Source organism: Pezoporus flaviventris, unplaced genomic scaffold (genome assembly GCF_033815535.1).
Source record: "Pezoporus flaviventris isolate CSIRO_AGI_PZ_B2104156 unplaced genomic scaffold, CSIRO_AGI_Pfla_v1 ptg000046l, whole genome shotgun sequence".
In the NCBI taxonomy this organism is placed as follows: Eukaryota; Metazoa; Chordata; class Aves; order Psittaciformes; family Psittacidae; genus Pezoporus; species Pezoporus flaviventris.
In genome coordinates, this window is record NW_026892594.1 from 161,545 (window position 1) to 185,754 (window position 24,210).

General features: G+C 49.1%; 3 protein-coding genes across 7 annotated transcripts; all 3 read right to left on the bottom strand.

Moving 5' to 3' along the window:
• Window positions 1-68: 68 nt before the first annotated feature.
• On the bottom strand, window positions 69-5,369 carry LOC133276773 (carboxypeptidase A1-like). 2 transcript variants are annotated; one of them, XM_061467924.1, is made up of 11 exons: window positions 5,284-5,369; window positions 4,358-4,439; window positions 2,949-3,083; window positions 2,704-2,802; window positions 2,126-2,227; window positions 1,949-2,050; window positions 1,730-1,840; window positions 1,181-1,271; window positions 842-1,041; window positions 381-465; window positions 69-295 (listed from the first exon to the last, which is right to left on the bottom strand). In XM_061467924.1, the coding sequence occupies exons 1-11, from the start codon at window positions 5,346-5,348 to the stop codon at window positions 108-110; spliced, it is 1,260 nt and encodes a 419-aa protein (XP_061323908.1). In that variant the 5' UTR covers window positions 5,349-5,369; the 3' UTR covers window positions 69-107. The 2 variants fall into 2 exon arrangements, with proteins under 2 accessions (XP_061323908.1, XP_061323909.1); XM_061467925.1 differs by having other exon boundaries at window positions 381-495; window positions 5,284-5,357.
• A 3,387-nt stretch (window positions 5,370-8,756) lies between these two features.
• On the bottom strand, window positions 8,757-18,806 carry LOC133276770 (carboxypeptidase A2-like). Of its 3 annotated transcripts, none has more exons than XM_061467917.1 (12): window positions 18,687-18,806; window positions 18,309-18,397; window positions 16,235-16,316; window positions 15,258-15,392; window positions 14,059-14,157; window positions 13,409-13,510; window positions 13,158-13,259; window positions 12,183-12,293; window positions 11,424-11,514; window positions 10,837-11,036; window positions 9,771-9,855; window positions 8,757-9,541 (listed from the first exon to the last, which is right to left on the bottom strand). In XM_061467917.1, exons 2-12 carry the CDS (start codon window positions 18,371-18,373, stop codon window positions 9,354-9,356), a joined length of 1,260 nt encoding a protein of 419 aa, XP_061323901.1. In that variant the 5' UTR covers window positions 18,374-18,397; window positions 18,687-18,806; the 3' UTR covers window positions 8,757-9,353. The 3 variants fall into 3 exon arrangements, with proteins under 3 accessions (XP_061323901.1, XP_061323903.1, XP_061323902.1); XM_061467919.1 differs by lacking the exon at window positions 18,687-18,806 and adding an exon at window positions 18,484-18,502; XM_061467918.1 differs by lacking the exon at window positions 18,687-18,806 and having other exon boundaries at window positions 18,309-18,466.
• Window positions 18,807-18,958: 152 nt separating this feature from the next.
• Window positions 18,959-23,078, bottom strand: LOC133276772 (uncharacterized). Of its 2 annotated transcripts, none has more exons than XM_061467923.1 (3): window positions 22,599-22,760; window positions 21,761-21,821; window positions 18,959-19,582 (listed from the first exon to the last, which is right to left on the bottom strand). In XM_061467923.1, the coding sequence occupies exons 1-3, from the start codon at window positions 22,638-22,640 to the stop codon at window positions 19,110-19,112; spliced, it is 576 nt and encodes a 191-aa protein (XP_061323907.1). In that variant the 5' UTR covers window positions 22,641-22,760; the 3' UTR covers window positions 18,959-19,109. The 2 variants fall into 2 exon arrangements, with proteins under 2 accessions (XP_061323907.1, XP_061323905.1); XM_061467921.1 differs by lacking the exon at window positions 22,599-22,760 and adding an exon at window positions 22,780-23,078 and having other exon boundaries at window positions 18,965-19,582.
• Window positions 23,079-24,210: the final 1,132 nt, after the last annotated feature.

Below are 24,210 nucleotides of genomic sequence, written 5' to 3' on the forward strand. Positions count from 1 at the left end.
CTGCAGGTCTGAGAGTCCTTTTTCACCCCTTTTGGGGGGTCTAGCACAGAAACATAAAGGTGCCAGCCTTAAATCCAGGTCTGTTTATTGATATGAGGGACATGGGTTCAGTATGGATGCTCCAGGACATGGACCATGATGTTCAGCAGCGCTGCCCAGGTCTCTGTAGCAGTGGGGATGATCTGGGTGCTGGGCAGGAGGAAGCCATAATACCCCATGTCCCTCAGCTCCAATGTGAAGGAGTATTTCACCCCGTGGTCATAGGTCCAGTCAATGGTGGTGCCATCGGCCAGGTCTGCAGGGAGAGGAGGGGAGGTGTGATCCCAACACCGAGCATTCCTGATGGACACAGCACTGTGGGATGGGGAAGGAACACTAACAGATGGTGTTCACGATGCTGCCATAGGTGTACTTTGTCCCATACACAGCAGCCAAGTCACTCACTGCCTTTTTAGCCACTTCATTCTGCAAGGGAGACCCCCAAAGTGGTGAGACCTGGGGGAGCAAGACCTTGGGGCAGCAGAGCCTAGATCCCAGCATTTTTCCAACCCCTCTGCTCCTGCTTTTCCCCAAAACACTCTAATTTTTTGATGGATGGGAGGTACATCCTGTTATCACCCTCCCTTTTTTTTAGTGGTGGCCTTGGCAGTGCTGGGCAATGGTTGGAATAGATGATCTTAAAGGTCTTTTCCAACCTGGTTGATTCTATGATTCCAAGAACCAACTGATGGGCTTCAGGTCGGCTTTAACGAGAAGAGCAGGGTCCTGGAATGATCCAACCGGACTTTTCCACCAAGGCTGGTGCTCACAGCCCCGTGTCTACATGTTGGGACCATCTCACCAGCTCCTGGTGGTCGGGTGCGGATGCTGTCTTGTAGCCATAGGGGTAAAGCAGCATCTGGGAGTAGCTGTGGATGGAGATGACCAACTTCACGTTCCCATGACCAAGGATGAAGTCTGCAATGGCTTTCACTTCCCTCTCGGAGTGGGCATAAGGACCACGGTAGGTCTCAGAGCAGGGGTTGCTGCTGGAGCCAGAGCCTGGGGCATGGTGGAGGAGGCACCATGCAGAGAAGCTCCCCTGGGGAAGGGCTTTAGCCCCCAGGTTTCTCCCCTATAGCAGGGAGCTTTGAGGCACAAGTGATGCTCAGTGTGGGGACCTGGTGGCCCCAGCTCTCACCTCCAAACCCAGCGTCCCAGTTCCGGTTTGGATCCACACCGATGCAGTGGGAGCCAGCATTGATGGACCTCGTCTTGCGCCACATGCGGTTCTAGGAGCAGATGGGGTGAGACCATCGCAGGGACGTGAATCCCACCTCCTTGTTTGGACAGATGCCACCCTCCTGCCTGAGCAGCAAGAGGAAACGGCCTCAAGCTGCACCAGGGCAAGTTTAGATGGAGCTGAGGAACAATTCCTTCCCCAGAGGCTGCTCAGGCATTGGAACAGGCTGCCCAGGGCAGGGCTGCAGTCACCGTCCCTGCAAGTGTTCACACAGTGTGGAGACGAGGCCTCAGTGCCATGGGTTAGTGGTGGCTTTGGCAGTGCTGGGAATGGTTGGGCTGGATGAGCTTAAAGGGCTTTTCCAACCTGGTTGATTCTATGATCTTCAGGGAGAGGAGGAAACCACCCATCCACCATCCCACACGGAAGGAACATTCCTCCCCTCCCAAAAACCCTGCCCAACCATGGTTGCTGGAGACAAGCATTAGGACAAGTCCCTGTACTCACAGAGCTGTGGGTGTAGGCAAAGCCATCCGGGTTGGTGATGATCTCCAAGAAGATGTCCATGCTGTCCAGGATGGCAGTGACAGAGGGGTCCTGGCCGTACTCCTCAGCGATCTGCATGGGAAGAGGAGCAGGAGCTGCCTCAGTGTCCCTTGGGCAAAAGGGATGTGACCACAGGGAGGTGTGAGGATTGATGTCCCATATCCCAGGGCATGTGGGTACCTTGTTGGCCGTCCAGGCACCAGTGGCTTGTGTGATCCATTCCCGGGAGTGGATGCCAGTGTCCAGCCAGATGGCCGACCGGTTGGATCCCCCGGTGCTGAACTGCATGGAAAGGGAGGGATTTCATCCCTGTGTTCTCCCAGGACTGGGCAAGGAGAGGATTCCCCCTGTACCCACCTTCAGCACATACAGGGATCTGTTCTCATAGCTCTGCCCGATCTGGAGCTTGCTGACAAGGTTGGGATGATCAGCCACCAGCATGTCCATCCAGTCGTAGATCTGAAAGGAGGAGCTGCTGAGGCTCACCCAGGCTTTCCCTTTGGGTTTTAGAGTATCCAGCACCAAATGGAACATGCAGAGAAGATGTGGTGCTTCCCTAGAGGCCAGGTTGCTCCAGCCAGGGAACACTGCCAGGGATGGGGCAGCCACAGCTTCTCTGGGCACCCTGTGCCAGCGCCTCAGCACCCTCACAGGGAAGAGCTTCTGCCTTATATCTGACCTGAACCTCCTTCAAGCACAGACTTTGAACCCCAAAACGATATTGAAGTTGTCTTCCAGCAAGCTGGGAGATGCCAGGAGAGCCCACACTGCTCATGGAGGGATTCCCAGCCTCCTGGCTCAACTAAAACCTCTGTCCAAGGAGGAGTTTCATGTGCTGGGGGGCACCTACCACCATGAACATCACTGCATGGATGCAAGCATGGCCTGAGTGTGTCCCCACCAAGGTGAAGTGAATGCTCTACAGAGCAAAGTACCTCATCTATCGTGTGGTAGGAGGCAAAATTGAACGTGCTGGTGCTCTTCTTTGTCCTCCTTGGCTTTGCCATGGCTTTCTTCTCCTCATCCACTAGTTTCTGTTCAGGAGGAGAAAAGCCATCCAACAGGCTACAGGGAGCAGGGAGTGGGTTCTTCTTCCATCTCCTGCTGGTTTCCAACTTTCTGGACCTTCCATTTGGGATTGAACTGCAGGAATTCATCCCGCTCCCACCGCAGCTCTCACCTGCAGGTCCTGGATCATGATGCTGTAGGACATGCCATTGTACTCCAGGAGGGTTTTGACTGCCTGGAGGCTTCGGAAGGGCACCCGCAGGTCGGCCGGGTGGCCAGGGCTGGCGGGGTGGCGCCAGAAGTCAACCTGGTGCGGAGGAGAGAGCTCAGCCTCATCCTGTGCTGGTGCTCATCCACTGAGCTCCACAGCACCAAAAGGGGTAAAAAGGTCTTGGGACAAGTTTTGGGGACACATGAGACAAGGAGGCAGAAAAGCACAAAATGGAATCAGTTCTCAGTAACGTTAATTTTGATGGCTTTGTAATAGAAAATAACCACAGTGCTTGAAGGTAATTGACATAGTTTTAGGACCTCAGTACAAAAAGTGTATGAAAAGCAGAATAGAAAAACTGGACCTGGGGATGGGGAGTATTTGGGACTAGCAGATGTCCAGGATGGGCACAGTTAAAACTAACTGGTAAGTAGAAGGACGGGATGATTGCTGTCTGTGGTGTTAATAAAGCCATTAAGCTGGTGTAAACATCTACTGGGGAGTATCCCGGACTAGCAGATGGCCAGGATGGGAGCAGTTTAACTAACTGATAAGTAGAAGGACAGGATGATTGCTATGTCTGTAATGTTAATTAAGCTGGTTATGAAGATTGTTGGGAAAAGTAAATGACCCTCAAAGACCACCACCACATTTCTGTATGCAAAATCTCTGGGAAATAATGTAATTCAGGTGTAGCCTCATGAATATGTATGTATGCCCAGTGACCATATAAGGATGGCCTGAGGGGGACACACATTAGGAGGAGCTATCCCCAGTGTCTCAGTGTCAGTATAAAGAATACCTGCTTGTCAACTTGAAACTCTGCTGGCGAGTTTGTGCCTGGAGATTTCTCCGAATCACACACATGGGTATCGGGTCAGGGGCATAGAATCATAGAATCCCAGGTTGGAAGGGACTAAGGATCATTGGATCCAAGCTTTCTAGGCAAAGCATGACCAAGACTGGGTGTCCCAGCACCCTGACCAGCTCAGTCTTCAAGTTCATTCCAGTCAAAACCAATGCAATGACATTTTTGACAAGGATTCTCAACGTGGAGGTGACAGTGCTGCAGGAGCCGGGGTGTCCCTGCTTCATGTGAAATATGGTTAGTGGTGGCCTTGGCAGTGCTGGGAATGGTTGGACTGGATGAGCTTAAAGGGCTTTTCCAACCCAGCTGATTCCATGATTCTATGAAACAGAACGGCCAAGCTCAAGGTCCCCCAAGCTAAATATTATATTTATATAGTTATGAATTCTTTATATATATAAAATGGGAAGGAAAATAGGATGTGAAGTCATAAGGAGGTCCTGGGTGTCACCAGGGTCTCTGTTTCACATCAGGGTATGCTCAGGGCCCCACCACAGCTCACCTGCAGCTCTGTCTGCTCGCCCAGCGCCCTAAGCAGGGCAATCTGCTCCTCATTGCTGGCCATGATACGGAGGACCTGGTCCCTGCAGGGAGACAGAGCCATCAGCACGGGATGGAGTCACTGGAAGGGGAAAGGAGCTAAGCTTCCAGTGTTGATGTGGTGCCATTGTGGTCTGGGTGGAGCCTGTGAAAGGTCTGCACTGGCTCAGTAGGTTGGAAAGTCCATCAGCGGTTGGAGGTTGGAGGTTGGAAGTGAAAAGTGCAGGTTCAGAACAGCCAAGATAGGGAAAAGAAGCAAGTGCTGGAGAACCTGAGGTGGTCTCCATCCTTCTTTTGATCATAAGAATGCCCAAAGTGTTAGGAGATACCCTATATATCAATATATTCTGCCTATATCATAGTATCATGGAATCCCAGACTGGTTTGTGTTGGAAGGGACCTTAAAGCTCCTCCAGTTCCAACCCCCTGCCACAGGCAGGGACACCTTCCACTAGAGCAGCTTGCTCCAAGCCCCTGTGTCCAACCTGGCCTTGAACACTGCCAGGGATGGGGCAGCCACAGCTTCTCTGGGCACCCTGTGCCAGCGCCTCAGCACCCTCACAGGGAAGAGCTTCTGCCTAAGAGCTCATCTCAGTCTCCCCTCTGGCAGGTTAAAGCCATTCCCCTTGGCCTATCAGAGGCTGTTGATATGTTTAGGTACTTCCCAATACAGCTTCCACTCCAGCCTGGCTGGGCTCCACAAGGGTGGGTTAAGCTACACCACTGCCGGTGTCCCTATAGCAAAACCTGCTGGATTTCACCCCTTTGGGATGTCATCCTTCCTGTCTGATCCCAAAGGAGAACAGATAGGTCTGGGTATCTCTCACCCTGGTCCCCATCCCCATCCGTGGTGTCGTCCCCCCCCCCCCGGCTTCCAGCAGGACTCACCCCACAAAGAGCTGCTCACTGCAGGTGGCTGCCACAAGGGAGGCAAAGACCAGGAGGATTTTCATGGTGAGCAGACACAGACGAGCCTCAGCCGTTCATGGACCTTCTCAGCAGGGCCGCATCTGTCCCACGGCGCCAGCAGTGACAAACAGGTTAGGAACAGCTCCAGGAGCCCAGATGTTTGCTTTAGCTGGACAAGAGCAGCCAAAACAGGGAGGATCTGGTAATGTCTTCCTCAGTGCAGGCAGCCAGGGAGGATGTGTACCCATGCACCCAGTTTGGGGTGAGTTGCTGTCACACCAAGTGTGACATCCCATGGGTGTGGGATGGTGGCAACAGTGAGGTCCTAGAACCCCGGGGTACACAAGGACACGGTGCTTTGTTCCCATTAATTCCTTTATTACTGATCACTATCAGTAAGTCAGTTACGGTGAGTAAAGCGAGTGTGTATTACAAGTTACTACAAGATTACTACAAGTTACTACAAAATTACTACAAAATACCAGCAGAAAAGCATATAAACATAATTTATATTTACGATTAACTACTTATATGCACACATATATATAGACATACATTATAACTCAAAATCTACCATTCAAGTTATTACCGGTGCCGATCCTCCAGGAGTGGGGCCAGCTGATGATGGATGAAGTCTCACATCAAAGCTGATGGATGTCACAGAGCCCAAAGCCAGACGTCCCCAGTGAGGCTCCAGGGGTCACACAGGGATGATCACCTGGAGGTAATGCTCAAAGAGAGAGAAAACAATGAGTTGGTTTTGGGTAGAAAATGAGTTATTTTATGTCTTCTCGTTTAGATACAAGAGTGGGTGCAGGACAGCAGCTCCTGGGTGCCCGTGGCTGACTTCTGCTGCTTCAGGAGGTCAGTTCCTTACAGAGGTTTCTTTGTTCCTCAGGTTATAGTAGCCTCTTTGTTCCACAGGTTACAGCAGGGTCTTTGTTGTGCGTTTATCTGCAGTGTCCTGAGCTCCTGTCTGTGCTTGTCAAGGATGCTCTGGGTTCCTGGGCTGGCTTCCCAGCCTGGCAGACGTCACCTCAGTGAGGTTTGTAGCTGGCATCCGTTGTTTTTCTCAATAAAACCAGGTTGTTTTTCCAATTGCACCAACAGCAGTGTGTGCGGCAGGGACAGAGCCGCAGCCGGGGGGTCCATTGCGGTTTCAAAATGCAGAACCAGGACAGAATCCCAGCCTGGTTTGGGCTGAAGGGACCTTAAAGTTCATCCAGTTCCAACCCCCTGCCATGGGCAGGGACACCTTCCACTAGAGCAGCTTGCTCCAAGCCCCTGTGCCCAACCTGGCCTTGAACACTGCCAGGGATGGGGCAGCCACAGCTTCTCTGGGCACCCTGTGCCAGCGCCTCAGCACCCTCACAGGGAAGAGCTTCTGCCTAAGAGCTCATCTCAGTCTCCCCTCAGGCAGGTTAAAGCCGTTCCCTTTGGCCTGTCCCTACAGGCCCTTGTCCAAAGCCCCTCTCCAGCTTTCCTGCAGCCCCTTTAGGCACTGGAGCTGCTCTAAGGTCTCCCCTTCAGGAGCCTTCTCTTCTCCAGGCTGACCCAGCCCAGCTCTCTCAGCCTGGCTCCAGAGCAGAGCTGCTCCAGCCCTCGCAGCATCTCCATGGCCTCCTCTGCACTCGCTCCAACAGCTCCAGGTCCCTCTTGTGCTGCTGCCCCAGAGCTGGATCAGGACTGCAGGGGGGGTCTCCCCAGAGCACAGAAGAGGGGCAGGATCCCCTCCCTGAACTGCTGCTCATGCTCCTTCTGATGTTGGTGAGCTGGTCCTGGCCAGTGGTGCCAGGTAAAGGTCAATGTGTCCCATTGCTGGCCTGTCCTCCCAATGGAAGAGCATATTCTCATGTCCAGCCTGTCCCTCTCTTGTTTCAGTTGATGCTGTTGTCTCGGTTTCATGTTCTCAATAACCTATTTCTATGGATGGGAGCGTTCTCATTAGGTCCCCCCACCCCAAAGCTGTCTCATCTCCAGGTCTCATCTCCAGCCCATCTCAGCATCCCACCAGGGGACACATCCTCCTGTTCCTCTTGGTGATCCCCACTGGTCTTCCTTCCAGTCTCTTTGGTGCCAGGAGCCCAAAAACTGGATGCAGTTGTCACCAAAGCACACATTTAGTAGAAGAGGGGCTGGGTGGCCTCAGACCCGGATGATTGGAATAAGCTTTAGGTCTACAACACCAGCTGCGGCTCCTCAGGCTCTGCAGCTCCTCCCCACTTACCACAAAGTCCCTGCTCTGGTGGCAACAGGTTGGCCAGGACCAAAAGCCAACATGGGCCCTGGACCCTCTCCACCAGATGGGATTTACCAGTGTTGGTTCTAATCCCCATCTGGAGGACGGGATATCGGAAGTGTGGGTCAGTTTGGGAAGCAGATGCCAGGAGCAGAGGGGATGGGGACACACATGGGGAAGCTCCAGCTGCCCCGTGCTTGGGTTTGCTTTTGAAAACATCGGCACTTAACCCCAAACCAAACCCACGTGGCTCTTCTCAATGCCTCAGACTCACCTTCACCTTCCTTTCCCTGCCATAATCTCATGTCCTTCAATCTGAACCAACATTTCACCCACTACACCAGGTAGTTTTGCCTCCTGCCAAGCTCACGGAGCAGTGAGTAACTCACCAGCTGCTGGGAGATCACAAGACATGGAGATAAACCTGTTAGAGCTGATTGATAATCACTGCAGCAGCAGCAGCAGGGATTGCTAAACTCTGCCCTTTCCATGGCTCCCGTGCACAGCCCTGAGCTGTCCGCTCTTAATTCCCAAGAAATGAGCAGCATGAAGAGCAGGATGAGGGGGACTCCTGAGGGATTGCAAACTGGCTGTGCTGGATGAGAGCAGGAGTCTGCCCATCTTCATCCTCCTTCTAAGCATGGGCAAATCCAGGAGGGAGGCAAGGGACAGGACAAGTATTTGGGGGATGTTAGGCCAGGATTGCTCCTTCCCACCAGGCAGCATCCTGAGGCTCATGACAGGAAACAAAATTCCTTTAATCAGTCTCCTAACCTGGATTATGCTGCTGATCATCATCATGTCTACAGCAGCTTGTTCTGCTTCCAGAAGTGAGCTCTCTCAGAGCTTTGGCTTACAAGAGCAGCAACGTGGAGCTGTTATATATGAAATAAATAGAGACGTTCTTCCATGTCCTCTCTAAACACCACTGGAGCAGAGCATGAGGCAGGCTCAGGTAACCCCCCCTGTTCTCCTTGTTTATCCAGGTGGGAAAGACCAGATCTCTTCATCTCACTGGAGGTCACTCCTCTGAAATCTCAACAGCCACACAAGTGCTCACACCATCCATCCTCCTCTTGTCACTGTTCCTACTGCGTCTCACTGAGGTGGGCCACAACTGCATCCTAAAATCTTCTAATGGATCTACCATGCACATACAGTGGGAGTGAACACGACAAGCATTAAATGCTTTTCATATGCAGACACGTGTTGCTGTAGGAGGAATGCACACAGGGGTTTTATTCAGCCAGATACCATAGTGCCATGTGAGCAGATCCAAAGGAGGCCACAGAGATGCTGTGAGGGCTGAAGCAGCTCTGCTCTGGAGCCAGGCTGAGAGAGCTGGGCTGGGTCAGCCTGGACAAGAGAAGGCTCCTGAAGGGGAGACCTTAGAGCAGCTCCAGTGCCTAAAGGGGCTGCAGGAAAGCTGGAGAGGGGCTTTGGACAAGGGCCTGTAGGGCCAGGCCAAGGGGAATGGCTTTAACCTGCCAGAGGGGAGACTGAGATGAGCTCTTAGGCAGAAGCTCTTCCCTGTGAGGGTGCTGAGGTGCTGGCACAGGGTGCCCAGAGAAGCTGTGGCTGCCCCATCCCTGGCAGTGTTCAAGGCCAGGTTGGACACAGGGGCTTGGAGCAAGCTGCTCTAGTGGAAGGTGTCCCTGCCCATGGCAGGGGGTTGGAACTGGAGGAGCTCTAAGGTCCTTTCCAACCCAAACCGTTCTATGGTTCATATCATTACAGCTGTCACAAGCACAAAAAGGGAAGAGGATTTATGAGCTTGCTCCTTACAGAAAGCTCAATCCCACCCCAGATTTCAGTAGGGATTGTCTCGCACGTGTTCCATGATTGTTTTCAGGCCCAGCCAGGTCTCCTCTGCAGTTGGAATAATCTGGTTGGCTGGCAGGAGGAAACCAAAGCGACCTGTGTCTCGCAGCTCAAAGGCAAAGGAGTATTTGATGCCATAATCGTAGCTCCAGTCAATGCTGCCTCCACTGGCTTGGTCTGAAAGAGAAAGGGAGAAGATTCAGAGGGTGAAAAGAGGATTGACTGAGTTCTGGTGTCCTATCTTTTATATTTGTGAGGGATGAGTACTGGCTTCTTATGTGAAGCTTCAGCTCTAATGTTTGACTGATGGTGCTGCTCTACAGAAGCATCACTGCTTCCAAGAGGGAGAGACCTAGAATGGGGGACAGAGATAGCCCATAAAGGCTCAGACCAGCAAAATACTCACAGATAGTTTTGCAGATGCTCCCTACTTTAAAGGTGGTGTCATAAATGGACCGGATAGAATAGGCAGCAGCTCTTGCCAAGTCATCCTGGAGAGGAGGAGATGAAGGACAAGTCAGAAAGAAGCCACACGTAATGAGACTAAATGGTAAAGAGTTCACCAACCAGAGAAAGCTCCAAACTGCTTTACAGCCTGTTTTCATCCCCCCAATGAACTAGTGCCAAATCAATCCACTTCTTAATTACTCTTACTGCCAACAGCAATTAACTTCCATAGTATATTTAGGAGGCGCCATTGCAGGTGAATTAGATCATGGCAGGCTCTGTATCTTACCATCCAGTGTTTCATCTCACTGACTGTCTCATCAAGAAAAGGTTCAAGAGGTACCAGAAAAATTCCAAGGCAGTTGGAGATCTCCCAGTGCTCAGTGATTGGCTTTGTGCTCACTTCAACTATGTAATGGGTGGTTGTAGAGCCAGGCTCTGCTTGGAGTAGGGCAAAAGGACGAGTGGCAGCAAACTGCCACATGGTAAAGTTGTGTTTAGCTATTAGGGAAAAAGAAAATCCCCACGAGTGGGGAAACTTTGGGATGGGCTTGAAGAAGCTGTGGGGTTTGTCTTTAGAAGTATCAACACAATTAATCAACCTCAGCTGGGCAAGGCCCTAAGCAACCCATTCCAACCTCAACACTGCCTCTGACTCCAAAGCCTGCCTGCTTCCAGCAGAGGGTTAGACTGAAGACCTTCAGAGGTCTTCTCCTTTTGTGTTATGGTTGTGAAATCCATAGCATGTCAAAGATACTATTTACAGCCACAATGCTGTCATTAAAGGAGAAAGAAGGAAATATGGATGACCAAAGAGGGCTGAGAATGGGTGGAGATGGCACGTGTTTGGATATGACCAATATTTCTCTTTTAAAGGCATTGCATTGCACCAGGTTTTTGTTCCCTCTCATGGATGGTTGCTGGTGTGGATCATAAAGTTCAGCCTGATATCTCACTGCAATACTCGAGACTGGAAAGCTGGCTGGACAGAACAGAGGAGCTGAAACCACAACACTGTGTCTCACCAGCTCGGCGTAGTCTGCTGGTTGAGTGCATTTGTAGCCATAGGGATACATCAGAAGCTGAGAGTAACTGTGGAGGGTGAGGAAGGCCCGGATGTTTCCATGATTCCTTATAAAGTCAACAATAGATTTAACTTCCACCTCCGAGTTGGCACTGGGCCCACGATAAGAGTCAGAACAGGGATTATTACTGGCTCCAGGACCTGTTGGTGCAAAGAGGGAGCAAAGGCAAACCTGTAAGAACTGAGATCCATGAGAAGTCAAAGCAGACCAACACAAAGCCAGGCTTTCCTAAGAACAGGTCTTCAGGCAAAGGCAAAGCCTTAAATGCCATTAAATACTCAAATAGCAGTGACAGAGCATGAGTACTCAAGGGACATACTCCTAGATGATACAGATTATTCCCTTCATCTTGTGCTCACTGGTAATTAATCAATGTGAAATTATCTTTACAAAAGATAGCTCCCACCCTATGTGACCATTTTCTTTCTGAATTCCCTGTATTAAGGCAATTGCTGGTCCAGGATCCAGGGACATGAAAGGGAATTTTCTTCTTAGCGACAGCCAGAATCCAGAAACTGTATTCGTACCTCCAAAACCTGCATCCCAGTTCCGGTTTGGATCAACTCCAACACACAAACTGCCTTTATTCCTGGAGCGGGTCTTCCTCCACATGCGGTTCTGCAACAGAAAGACAGAGACTTCTTACAAGGGCCTGCAGGGACAGGCCAAGGGGAATAGCTTTAACCTGCCAGAGGGGAGACTGAGATGAGCTCTTAGGCAGAAGCTCTTCCCTGTGAGGGTGCTGAGGCGCTGGCACAGGGTGCCCAGAGAAGCTGTGGCTGCCCCATCCCTGGCAGTGTTCAAGGCCAGGTTGGACACAGGGGCTTGGAGCAAGCTGCTCTAGTGGAAGGTGTCCCTGGCCGTGGCAGGGGTTGGAGCTGGATGAGCTTTAAGGCCCCTTCTAACACAAACCAGTCTGGGATTCTAAGATGCAGAATAAAACACTATGGCTTGAAAAGGGAGCAAATCTTGGTCCTTGCATTAAAACCGCTCCCCAGAAATAGTTGCTATTCACAAGGAAGCAATCCTAGGCAGGAGCCTAAGATTGTTCCTGATGGGCTGACTTCCAAGATGGATTTATGGTCAAAAAAAGGTCTGGTGAACTTCAAATGGGTTAAGTTGGGTTAGACAAGTAATTAGTATCTTTGGTTGCCCAACTCCTTTGTAACCCCTTCTTACAGCGTTAAGAAATGGACTTTCCAAGCCTACTTTCCTCGCATTTATTGCTTGTTTGGAAGAGCATGACAGCTTCCTAAATCAGCTTAGACACACAACAGCTTACTCACAGTGGTGTGAGTGAATACATATCCATCAGGGTTTGCAACAGGCAGCAGGAAAATGTCCATTTTGTTCAGCAGAGAGGTGGTGGATGGATCCTTCCCATAGTCAGAGGCAATCTAAGCAAAGAAAAAATAGTGCACTGTGATTATCAGCATATTTCTTATCCACTCAAGTACAGAGACAAGTCTGGCTTTCAGGGCAGGGAAACAAGAAACATGAATTATCTGCTGGCCATAACTGTTCCTTGTTAAACTTGGAGCTTGGAGAGAGCAATGAATTTGTTTTATTCTGAAGATAGGAAGGTAATGGAAGAGGGAAACAAAATCTTCTCCTGCCCATCCCACAAAATGGGTCAAGGCTGACTCTAAGATTGAGACGGATTAGCCAGGCTGGGAATAGCCAATTGTGCTGCACTTCTCCAGTAGCTTAGTCATTGTCAGCAGAATGTAAATGCTCATTTATATAGAGCTGGAAGCTTGGGCACTTTCGTGGAAGGTAACTAACCACTCAAGGTTTCTCTGTGTTGGCAAACTAATCTCAAAGTCCTCAGTTACTATCAGCCCTGCAGTCCCCAACAATCTCACCTCAACTACTACAGTTTGGCCACAGACCTGTTAGAGTGAGTCCAAAGGAGGCCACGGAGATGCTGCATGGGCTGGAGCAGCTCTGCTCTGGAGCCAGGCTGAGAGAGCTGGGCTGGGTCAGCCTGGAGAAGAGAAGGCTCCTGAAGGGGAGACCTTAGAGCAGCTCCAGTGCCTAAAGGGGCTACAGGAAAGGCAGAGAGGGGTTTTGGACAAGGGCCTCTAGGGACAGGCCAAGGGGAATGGCTTTACCCTGCCAGAGGGGAGACTGAGATGAGATTTTAGGAAGAAGTTAAGGAGAGTTAGAGAAGCTGGGTGAACACATATAGGTGTGATACAGTTTTAAATAGCCCCAGGCATTCCCAAAACAGAAGAAAACCCAATCCCTGCTGGATTAACCTGTTTAGCTATCCACATTGCACTCGCTTGGGTAACCCACTCCCGGGAATGGATACCAGCATCAAGCCAGATTGCAGGTCGGTTGCGTCCTCCAGTGCTGAACTGTGAAGCAAAACAGAGTTTTAACACTTCCACTGACACCTTTTAGTCAAGAACATCCAGCATAGCCTGGGATGCTTCTAAATTGTGCTGTCTGTAACACATGTGTATACTGGTGTTATGTCACATGTGTTCTGTGATGTACGTCACACCTTAAGCACAAACAAAGGCCGCTTTTCATAGGATTCCCCAATCTGGATCTTCTGGACAATGTCGTTAAAGGCAGATGCAAGATGATCTAGTTCTGCATAAATCTGAAATGAGAAGTCAAGAAGACATTCTGATTCCATTTATGGCTAGTACTGATCAGAACAACTGTAAGACCTGATGAAATCTACTGTTCTCCCTTTTTGACTTCATTACTGACCTCTTCAAAGCCCCATTTCACCTTACATCAGTGTAGCTGGTGCCGTTCCTAACATCACAAAGTATGTCATCACTGCTATGTCATCAAGACTTCAGGGATAAATTTAGACCCCTCTTTTAGAACTTCTGGTAATAAAATACCTTACCCCCTGCACTGTTTGACAGCTACTGGTCTCTTATATTTCTCTATTTCAAGATTCACTTATTTCTCAATCTCTTTTGAGGTCAGAAGAAGGGTTTTGACAGAAAGAGTATGACCAACACTTACCTGTTCAAAGACTCTGGCTCATTGTTCTGACCACAAAATCAATACATTTAAACCCAAACCCACGTGCCAATAGAAGCCAGAAAGCTATTTTAGCTCCTCATACAGGACATTGAAGACATCACGAAAAAAGGCCAGATAAAAGAATCCTCTTCCCCAAAAGGTACTCACGGAATCTAAGGAGTGGTAAGTTCCATAGTTAAAGGTGGCAGTGCTGCGATCCTTTTGCTGACTTTGGGCCATATCTTGCTTCTCTTTATCTAGAACAACCTAAAAGAAACCATTCAAGTGTTGAGAAAAGCCTGTTTAGTTTGCAAACTTGTGACCAAATGTTTATCTCAAATAAAGAAATGGTGGCTCTGGAGCAAAGAGGTGCTTCTGCTGAATGTATCTGTAGCGAAGTGGGCAAGAACAGCAGTGTTTGAACAGTCAGTTTAAACTTTAAACACTTCTTAAGATGAATAAGAAAGCTTTAGGGGGAAGGAGAAGGAAAAAGTCAGTGTTTCTGCTCATATGTGGTATTTTAGATGCCATTTGGGGATTACTGCTCACAAAGAAGTGTCAAATTAGTGCCCAGATGAGTGCCTTTTCTCTCGCACAGTGGAGTACAGTTCTTGCAGAGTATGAGCCTGAACCACTCTTAACACACGTCACTGAATTATGAGTAACTTCAGTGTTGTGATTCCAAATGTTTGAGGCCAAAAGAGCACATGGAATTCCTCAGGGGTTATAAGAAAACTATTCAATACAGTTTTAGATGTCATCTGCAGAGTGATCCCCACAGCTTCCCAGCACAGCAGTGATCCACAGAGTGCCTCTGAGAAATTAATTCACAGACTACAAAAATAAGGGGAGGACTCATGGAAAGCAGAGTATGGAAGAGTGTGTTAATGAATGAGGCCAGACTGTGGATCACTATTTGTTTTCAAAGGATATAAAAGCTAACAGGCTGAGAAAGTTGGGGCTGTTCAGCCTGGAGAAGAGAAGCTGTGTGGAGACCTCAGAGCAGCTTCCAGTGTCTGAAGGGGGCTACAAGGATGCTGGACAGGGACTCTTCATCAGGGACTGGAGTGACAGGACAAGGGGTGAGGGGTTCAAAGTGAAACAGGGGAAGTTCAGGTTGGAGATAAGGCAGAAGCTCTCCCCTGTGAGGGTGCTGAGGCGCTGGCACAGGGTGCCCAGAGAAGCTGTGGCTGCCCCATCCCTGGCAGTGTTCAAGGCCAGGTTGGACACAGGGGCTTGGCGTAACCTGCTCTAGTGGAGGGTGTCCCTGCCCATGGTAGGGGGATTGAAACTAGGTGATCTTAAGGTTCTTTCCAATCCAAACCATTCCATAATTCTATGAAATATGTGTCAATGGCATTGCCTACTTGCAGGTCTTTTATGAGAACGGAGTATTCAAACCCATGGGATTCCAGGAAGGCTTTGACTAACGGGATTCTTTTAGCAGGGATTCTCACATCCGCAGGGAAGGATGGGGCAGTGGGATTCTTCCAGAAATCAAGCTGAAAAAGGAAAAGGAAAATGGATTTGGTTTGGGGAAACCGTTCTGCAAACTGCTCTTCTAAAGCTTTAGAAATGCTGGCTGCTCCCAGACTGAATGTCTCCTGCAGAACTGTGCTTACAGCACGCTCCATTCTTTCCCTTGGCCTTGCCACAACCTTGTAGCAGTGAAAGTAACAAACTCACACAAAAACCCCCAACAAAGGTCCACAGGAGACTAAAATAAGCATTTTCACTGACTTCAGAGCCTCAGTCACATAAGGAGGAAACGTTAATCTTCTATGATGATTATTTTACTATCCTCCATTTTAAGATAGTTTAAAGAAAATCTCTGTATTACAATACTAGATAACACTGGTTTTATTTTTCCTTTTATTTCCCCTTTGGTAGGTCTTTTCTACATTTTCATTCCGATACTATTCAAACCAATAGTTTTCAAGATAACAATAGTAACAATTCTCACCAATGGCAATAAGAACAGCAATAACCTGGAATTTTATAGTGTGTTTTCCTGCTTCAGTACAGTGTAGACTAACTAATACAGTCCTCCCACAATGCTGGGAGACAAGTACAGGAACATTAGCATCCCCACTTTAAAGACAAGCTTTCCAATATTAAGAGCAGATCACTTCAGTTATGACTGTAAGCCCAGTAGGAAGAAAATATGATAGCAGGCACTCCTGAATACCAAGCTGGCACCAGAACCTGCAGATCAAACACCAAGTTTTGAGGCAGTAAATCCGTTTATTACAACTGCCACAGTATGGCACAGACCCTTCACGTGTAATGCAAAGTCCTACCCCTAACTAAAGCATTAACAAATGTCTTTGTGGCAATAACATACCTCAAGGTGTCCCATCGTTTCCAAATGCTGTAACTTCTTAATCTCCTCCTCATTTTTTGGCTTGATTCGGAGAACCTGGTGCCTGCAATAGAGCACTAAGACTTCAGAAACAGGCTAAAAAAGGGGTATGATTGAAATAGCTGCTTGTTGGCATCATGGATTTGGTGGGTAGTTACTTGAATGTCACCAGCTGATACGAACTTCTTCAATGCACTTGACTTAAGGTCACCCAAGAGTTCAACCAACAACCTGCTAGACATGCACTAGATTAGTAACTACTTAAATGACAGTATTAAGGTTTCATCATAAGTCATCAAGTGGATAACTTTTTAATTGCTAAAAGGATCAGTCTTGCATCTATTAGTTATTTTTTGTCAACAATTTGCAGAAAGACAATATTCTGGTTGGGTTTGATCCAAATGTTTGGGGAGCACTATTCAACCAAGCAAAGCAAACACTAAATAAAGGATTAGTTTCATCTTTCTTCGGTTCAGATGAAGACTGTTGACAAACTTCCCTGTGTTGTCAGAAGCTGGTATCATCAGAGGGTGGCCTGCACCATTCCAGGAGGAATGAATCACCATCAGGAAGTTCCTCACTCCACTTAACTGTGCATTGTACAACATGCAGTGACCACAGCCTACAGTCTCCAGATAGTTTGATATCCCTAAAAACATATGTCCCATTCAAGTACACAATGTTGCAGGCTGCTTGGTAAAAAGAGGTACAAGAAAACAGTACCATGAGGACAGGCTGCTGAGGTCAGGGTTGTTCAGGCTGATCTAGCTGCAGCCTACAACTGCTTGAAGGGAATTACAAAGCAATTACAAACTCTTCTTGGTAAGGGTGGATGATAAAAAGAGGAAGCAGCTCCATGCCCTGAACAGAAGGATGGACTGAAAACTTCTGGAAGCCTCTTCTACCCAGTGCTTTTATGAAATGACAAAAAGATCTCTAAGAACAAGTGTATGCAACAACTGGGAGACAGAAGATCCTATTCTGGATAACCAGGGGGGATTCTGAAGGAAACCTGGAAGCCAGAATGAATTAACAACTGAAAGTAGAGCCTGGGGTCAATGTCGTAGCCAAAGTACCAACGTGCTCCTTAGCTGTAGAGCCTGAGGGGTTTTGTTGAATCAAGTTAAATCAACACTGAAGGCACTTTACCACAGTAGTAACTTATTACTAGATTCTCCATCATCATAAGCTTTATGTCTGGATTGGATTCTTCCACAAAGAAATGAGGCTCGTTCACCACAGCTACTGGACATGACTGAGGAATTAATTCATGAGAATTAGACTACATTATGCCAAAGCCCAGATTAAATGGTCAAAATAGCTTTTCCTGGTTTTACAAATCCCAGAGTTTTAGTAAATTATGTATATTACTTCTTATTCTTAATCCTTACATCTTCATGTACAGATTTACTCACAGGAATCTAGTGCTGACTTACTACATCTCAGGGAGTATCTATTAGTTTTTTATCATCTTCTATTAAGGTTCTTACATGGTCAGTAAGGCTGTAAGGAAACACACCAGGAGGTAAGTTTTGCAATGCAACACAAGGATAAATCTTTAGAATATAATCATTGGAAATAAGGATCTGAATTGCTTAGCGCTCTGAAGAGGATAAAGCATTTAAAAAGAAATAAGAAACTCTAAAACCAAAGGGAAACTAGTGAGTTTTCTGACCTGAAACCAGGTTCTGGGCTTTCAGCTCTGCTTTGTGCCACACCAAATCTGTCAAGCTGCACACTTGAGTTGCGCAGTGAGGTTCAGCTCCACATCAAGGCTCCAGATGGCTCCCATGGCACAGTCAGAGCCCCAGAGTCACAGCCTTGGGTGGAGAATAATTTAGGAGCTCAGCATGCAGACAGACCCTTCTCCTCAGAAAACCCAAATGAAAGTAGAGAAGGGTCCTGTCAGACACCAAAATACTGAAGCAACAAGAGAAGTCAGCCATAAATAACAAAGAATGTGCCCCAAGCAGATTTCATAAAGCTAAGACGATGAACAAATACAACTGGGTCATAGAGCCTGAAATGAAAAGGCTTCCACAAAAGCATTACTCACCCAACAAAAGTTTCCAGGCACAAGGAAACCCCGAAGAGGGCACTGAAGATCAAACCCAGCTTCATGTTTGATGAGGAGCTCAGCTCAGCCTAACAAAGGTGAATTTAGACAAGACTTGTTAAAAAAAACCCACCCTTCTTCCACATGCCTGCATTCCATGTGACTGAGTTCTCACATTTTATCAGAGCTTTCAAGGCAACCAGCAGATAGGAGGCTGATTTCACCTCCAAAACGTTTCCACTGACACACTCAAACCTGTCAGGGAGGAGTTGTTTTCAAAGCTTTGCCCACAAAGCTCCTCAGTGTCCTTTTACACACTTTACTAGGGAGAGGAAAATAAGAGTCAAACCAGCTCCCACTGGGGGTGAGGAGCTCTACCTCATGGACTTTTGGTCCTGGGTTTTCCTCCCATAGATTTCTAGTAGCTAATTCCTTGTTCCAAAGAGGCAGCCAGCAGAAAGATCCCTCTCCAGCAAAAATACTCTATTTGAGTGCTTGTTTTGAAGGACGAACTCTGCGTCCTGCCTGTGATGCAACAAGTTCTCTCTGATAGACAAGGCCATGCTATAAATTCACTCTTACACACAAGTTACACATTCTAGATACAAGCCAGATGATAGTTTAAATATTCTTTATTGACATTACTAGCACCCCCTCAACCTCCAGATGGGATGTTCCATACAGATCCAGCCACTCCTTCAAGCGAGTTAAGGTTGCAGCAAGGTTCACATGAAAGCATGTTTATTAGGAGCAGGAAAAAGCCTTTGGTGAACAGGAACTTAGAGGAGCTCCACTCTGCAGCTAGACCCTCCTCCTTGGACAGGATTCCTCTCCTAATGAAGTAAGCTTCTCAGGAAGAGCTGGCACAGGTTGGAAGAAGTGCCGGGACAGCCACTGCTGGCTCCTCTCAATTTTACAATGCCCACAGGGCTCTTCCCTGATCCAGCAGCTCTCTGAGTCCCTTTGCTCTTGTCCTGGTCTCTGTCTACATCTTGCTCCACAGGGAATAGCCTTCCGCTTGTTTACCTTCCGTGAAGGTGCCAAGATGTTTGAGCTCCTGTAGGAGTAACGGTGCCGGGCAGGCTTCTGGCTGAGCTTTGGGAACCATCTCTCTTGCCTTTGGCTGCAGGAACACCCAGCTGTGGGTGTCCCAGAATGCCTGGGAGGACCGGAGAGCTGCTGGAAACACCTTTTGCTTATCCCATGAAAAATGTTACTGAGGAAGAGCCAGGTGCTGACCCTGCTGTAATAGCTGCAGATGGGGTTCCTGGGAACTAAAATGAGGCAGAAGGGAAACGGTTCAGCTACTCTGGAATCAACCTCAGGACACCAAGGGAAGGAAGTCTGACAATCCCCAGTGGAAACTCTCAATAACCGTCTCCCCAGTGACAGCTCTCACTGTCAGGGTTTGTCAGCACTTCCCTGAGGAGCTTCCCCTGTTCCCTGCTCCCACCCTACCCTTCCACAGCCAGGGCTGGGGCTTCCTGTCATGTGTTCCAAGCAAGTGTTTTGTAAGGCTCATGTTTTGGGAACAAAGGGAGCCTCAGGCAGGGATTCTGCCTGTTCTGACATACAGGAATTAGTCATCCTGCAATTGCTGTATCTTGGGGGCACACTCTGGAGAACATATGCTCTGCGGGAGGTGAGGTATGTTCCTGTAAGTGCCCAGGTCCTTGAGGCTTAACCTAACCCAGTCTTTGAGAAATGAGAACATCTCCACTCTCCCCAACTCAGATAACACAAGTGGATCCTAAGAGACAGGAACCACCATGAGAACTTCCTGCTTCTAGCACTGCAGTAATTCTGATGGAAGACATTCCACCTATAGCTTATGGCCTTCAACATTTCACAAGGAACCAACACAGTGTCCACACCACCTCTTGTGAATCGTTGAAAACAGGAAGGAGGGACTTAATTTAGGGCAAAATTACAGCTTGCTTAATTACTCATGTTACACCCTACATGGATTTAAAGGCTGCCAAGACATCCCGCCAAGCATGATGTCAAGGTCTAAAGTACACCAGACAAGCTTCCAGTGTCCTGACCAGCATCATCTTGGGCCTCCACCCACTGATTTTAAGGAACTGCATTTAAGCCCAAAGCTCTGTACCCAACCCTAATGCCCATTAAAGGGCCTACAGAGGCTTTGCAGCACTGTGACCTTCTCCTGTAGCCATGAGGTCCTGCAGGGTTTGGGGATCAGCCTTGAACTACCAGTAAGTCTAATGGATGAAGATGAAAGCCTCTTAGAGTTCAATTCAGTGCCCAACACCCAAGCACATTAGAGAGCAGCAAGAGCAGGGGTGCAACAGCAAGTCAGAAGCCAAAGGTGACAGCAAGGCAGGGCAGGCAGAGGACTCACCACAAGCAGCACAACCCCACAGGACCCAAATAAGAGGAACAGAGAGGTTTAGTGGCACTGACCAGGAACAGTCACAGTCCAGATCCTCAGGGATGTCACACAGTGGGTCCAGAGCCAGGATGTCAAGAGCTACAAGTCCATCGCGCACCCACTGCAGCTTAGACAAGGACCAGATCAAATGGCCTCAGCTTAAATGCAGCTTCCGTGCCAAGGGGCGGAGGGTGCCTGGGTGGTGGCCCCACATGAGGCTGGTCAGGGTAATTAGCACTGTCAGGGCCCTGGCACACTAATGTGAGCAGGGTGGGACAGTCCTAGAAGCTGTGGTATCATGGAGTGACTCAGGAACACCATGGTGACAGGTTAAGAAATGAAACGTTCAATGAATCTCATCTAACCATAGAATCAAGAATGGTTTGAGTCGGAAAGGACCTCAAGATAATCCAGTTCCAACCCCTTGCCACAGGCAGGGACACCTTCCACTGGACCATGTTGCTCAAGGCCCTGTCCAATCAACCTTTGTTGCTTAAAATCACCATATTAATAGTAGAAAATGGCTTTAACCTGCCAAAGAAGAGACTGGGATGAGCTCTTAGTCAGAAGCTCTTCCCTGTGAGGGTGCTGAGGCGCTGGCACAGGGTGCCCAGAGAAGCTGTGGCTGCCCCATCCCTGGCAGTGTTCAAGGCCAGGTTGGACACAGGGGCTTGGAGCAAGCTGCTCTAGTGGAAGGGGTCCCTGCCTGTGGCAAGGGGTTGGAACTGGAGGAGCTTTAAGGTCCCTCTCAACCCAAACCATTCCAGGATTCTATGATCCTATCCTGTGTAACAGTCTCTTCTATCACACAGAAGAAGAGGCGGCCGAGACAAGCCCCTTGTCTCCCATCTTCTCAAAACAAACATTCAGCAATTCCATAGGAATAGGGAGGAGGGAGGAGATAACCTGTAATGGACTGAGCTCTCCTTGTGCTCGTGTGATCCCCTTGTCCCCTCTGCCCTCTCTGTGTTCTGCATCTCCTTCTCTCCACCAGGGTCCCAAGCACTTTCTAAACTGATCTTTTGAGCCTTGGGCATAAGGTCACAAAACTCATATTTACCTGTTGAATTGCTCTCCCTTTTGTCAGAACATAACCATTTACTTTGGACTTTCTGGAGGACCTGTTTCAGGGAAATGCCATTGTACAGATGTTACTCAGACCAACATGTAAATATTAATTCCTTACATAATGCTAAATTCTCACTGCACAGGTGACATGAGGCTGACTGGTCCTTGCACAGCTACAGCACAGGGAGCAGAGCCAGCTCCTGCCCCAGGAACACACCTCCAGGAGGGGAATGCTCATGTCTTCCATTTATACCAATCCCCCATTCGTCAGAAATCCCATACCCATTCCACCTTTGGATAGAAATGTTTCTTTTCTCATCTTCTAATCACACTGACACGGCAAAGGGCTTCGTCACAACTCTTTTGGCTGATCAAAGTTAATTGTCTATAACACAATTCATTTGGGATTACTGCTGAGAGAACTATTATTTCTGTAAATAATGGATCATTCCCATGTTCCTAATCCACAAGGCACCTTGGGAATGCCCTGGATAAAGAATGAGTAGGGATTTCAGTATGTGGCTCACCATTTATAGATGCGACTGGCATCATTGTAGAAGCAGAATCATCATTTTGATTCTCTCTAGAAAATCTGTGGAATAACACTGGCTGCAATGGAGTTACTTGTTCCCAACTCAAATTTCCTTATATTAGGAAATGGAGACCTTCAACTGGCCAGGCTTATTCCCAGATTTTACATGTTGAGTCATGTAGCACCACACACTCCATCGGATCATGTTGGAGCTTTGCATTTTAGGACATGGATGAATAGTAACTGGGAATAACAAGAAGGGGATGGGAAGGGTACTGAGAGAGATACAATCAGTTACGTACACCTGGGGATTAATGACTGGTTCTAACAGTGACATCATCCCATGAGATAGTTATAATAACAACAACTTCCAAGGTTGGGAAAGCCTTTTAGGCAGGAAAGTTGTGTAGAAGTCAAATATCCTTGTGCTGAGGGCCCATAGGTGTCAGCAGAAAACACGGAATTTATGGATATCTTACTTGAGCACAGCAGACAAGGCAGATGACCACAATACCAGTGCAGAAGCAGAGCAGCATCTTCCCTTTGATCCCCCCAGAGCTTTCCTCATCCTCATCATATTCCCACTCATCTGTTTTCTGACTAGTGCCAGAGACAAAAGGGTCCTTTTGCCAGTGGCACCGCCACAGAGAGGGAAAAGGGAATCCCATGGAGCCTCGTTACTGACCATGGAACATGGGGCTGTTTACTCTCCAAGGGGTGAACTGCAATGTTTGGAGCAGTGCCTTGGCAACCCCATTGTCCAAGCGACACTGCAGGAAGCACCGACATGTCGTGACTGCTCATGGCCTGGGTGAGTGGGTTAAACACTGGCAGATGACACTGGGCTGGGTGGGAGTGTTGGTCTGTTGGAGGGCAGAGTGATCTGGACAGGCTGGATCTATGGGATGAGGGCAATGGGATGAGGTTCAAAAGGCAAAGTGCTGGGTCCTGCACTTGGGCTGCATCAACCCCCTGCAACGCTCTGGGCTTGGGCAAGAGCAGCTGGAAACCGCTCATGGGAAAGGATCTGGATTGATGGAGCTGAACATGAGCAGCTTGTGCTCAGGCAGCCAGGAAGCCACCAGCATCCTGGCCTGTACCAGCACCAGTGCGGCAGCAGGGCCAGGGCAGTGACTGTGCCCCTGCACTGGGCACTGGTGAGGCTGCACCTTGAATCCTGTGTTCAGTTCTGGGCCCCTCACTGCAAGAGAGACATTGAGGTGCTGGAGTGGGGCCAGAGAAGGGCAGTGGAGCTGGTGCAGGGCCTGGAGCACAAGTGTGATGGGGAAGGGCTGAGGGACCTGGGGGGGTCAGTGTGGAGAAGAGAAGGCTCAGGGGGGACCTGATGGCTCCCTCCAAGTGCCTGAGAGGAGGATGGAGCCAGGAGGGGCTGGGCTCTGCTCCCAAGGAACAAGGGATGGGACAAGAGGAAACGGCCTCAAGCTGCACCAGGGCAGGTTTAGATGGAGCTGAGGAACGATTCCTTCCCCAGAGGGTGCTCAGGCACGGGAACAGGCCGGAGGCAGACATGAACCATCACAGAATCCCAGACTGGTTTGTGTCGGAAGGCCCGCAGCACCCGCCATAGCCGCCATGCCTGCCACTCACAGCCCTCCCCCCGCGCCACAACATAGCCGCCGCTTCGCGCCAAAACACAGCTGCGCGCGCATCCGCCGGCGCAGGCTGTGGCGTCACGGCGTTGCGACGCTGCCGGCGGTCGGGGTCGGTCGCGTGAGGGAGGCGGGCGCTGCTCCTCTTCCCGTGTGGGGAGCGGGAGGCCTTGCGCTTCCTGAGGGAATTCCGTGCCCGTTCAGCTCCGCCGGCGCTCAGAGCAGCGGCAGGTACTATGAGTGACCCCCCGCGTCGGGCTGCGAGGGGCGGCGGCCTGCAGGCGGGCGGTGTTCGGCGGT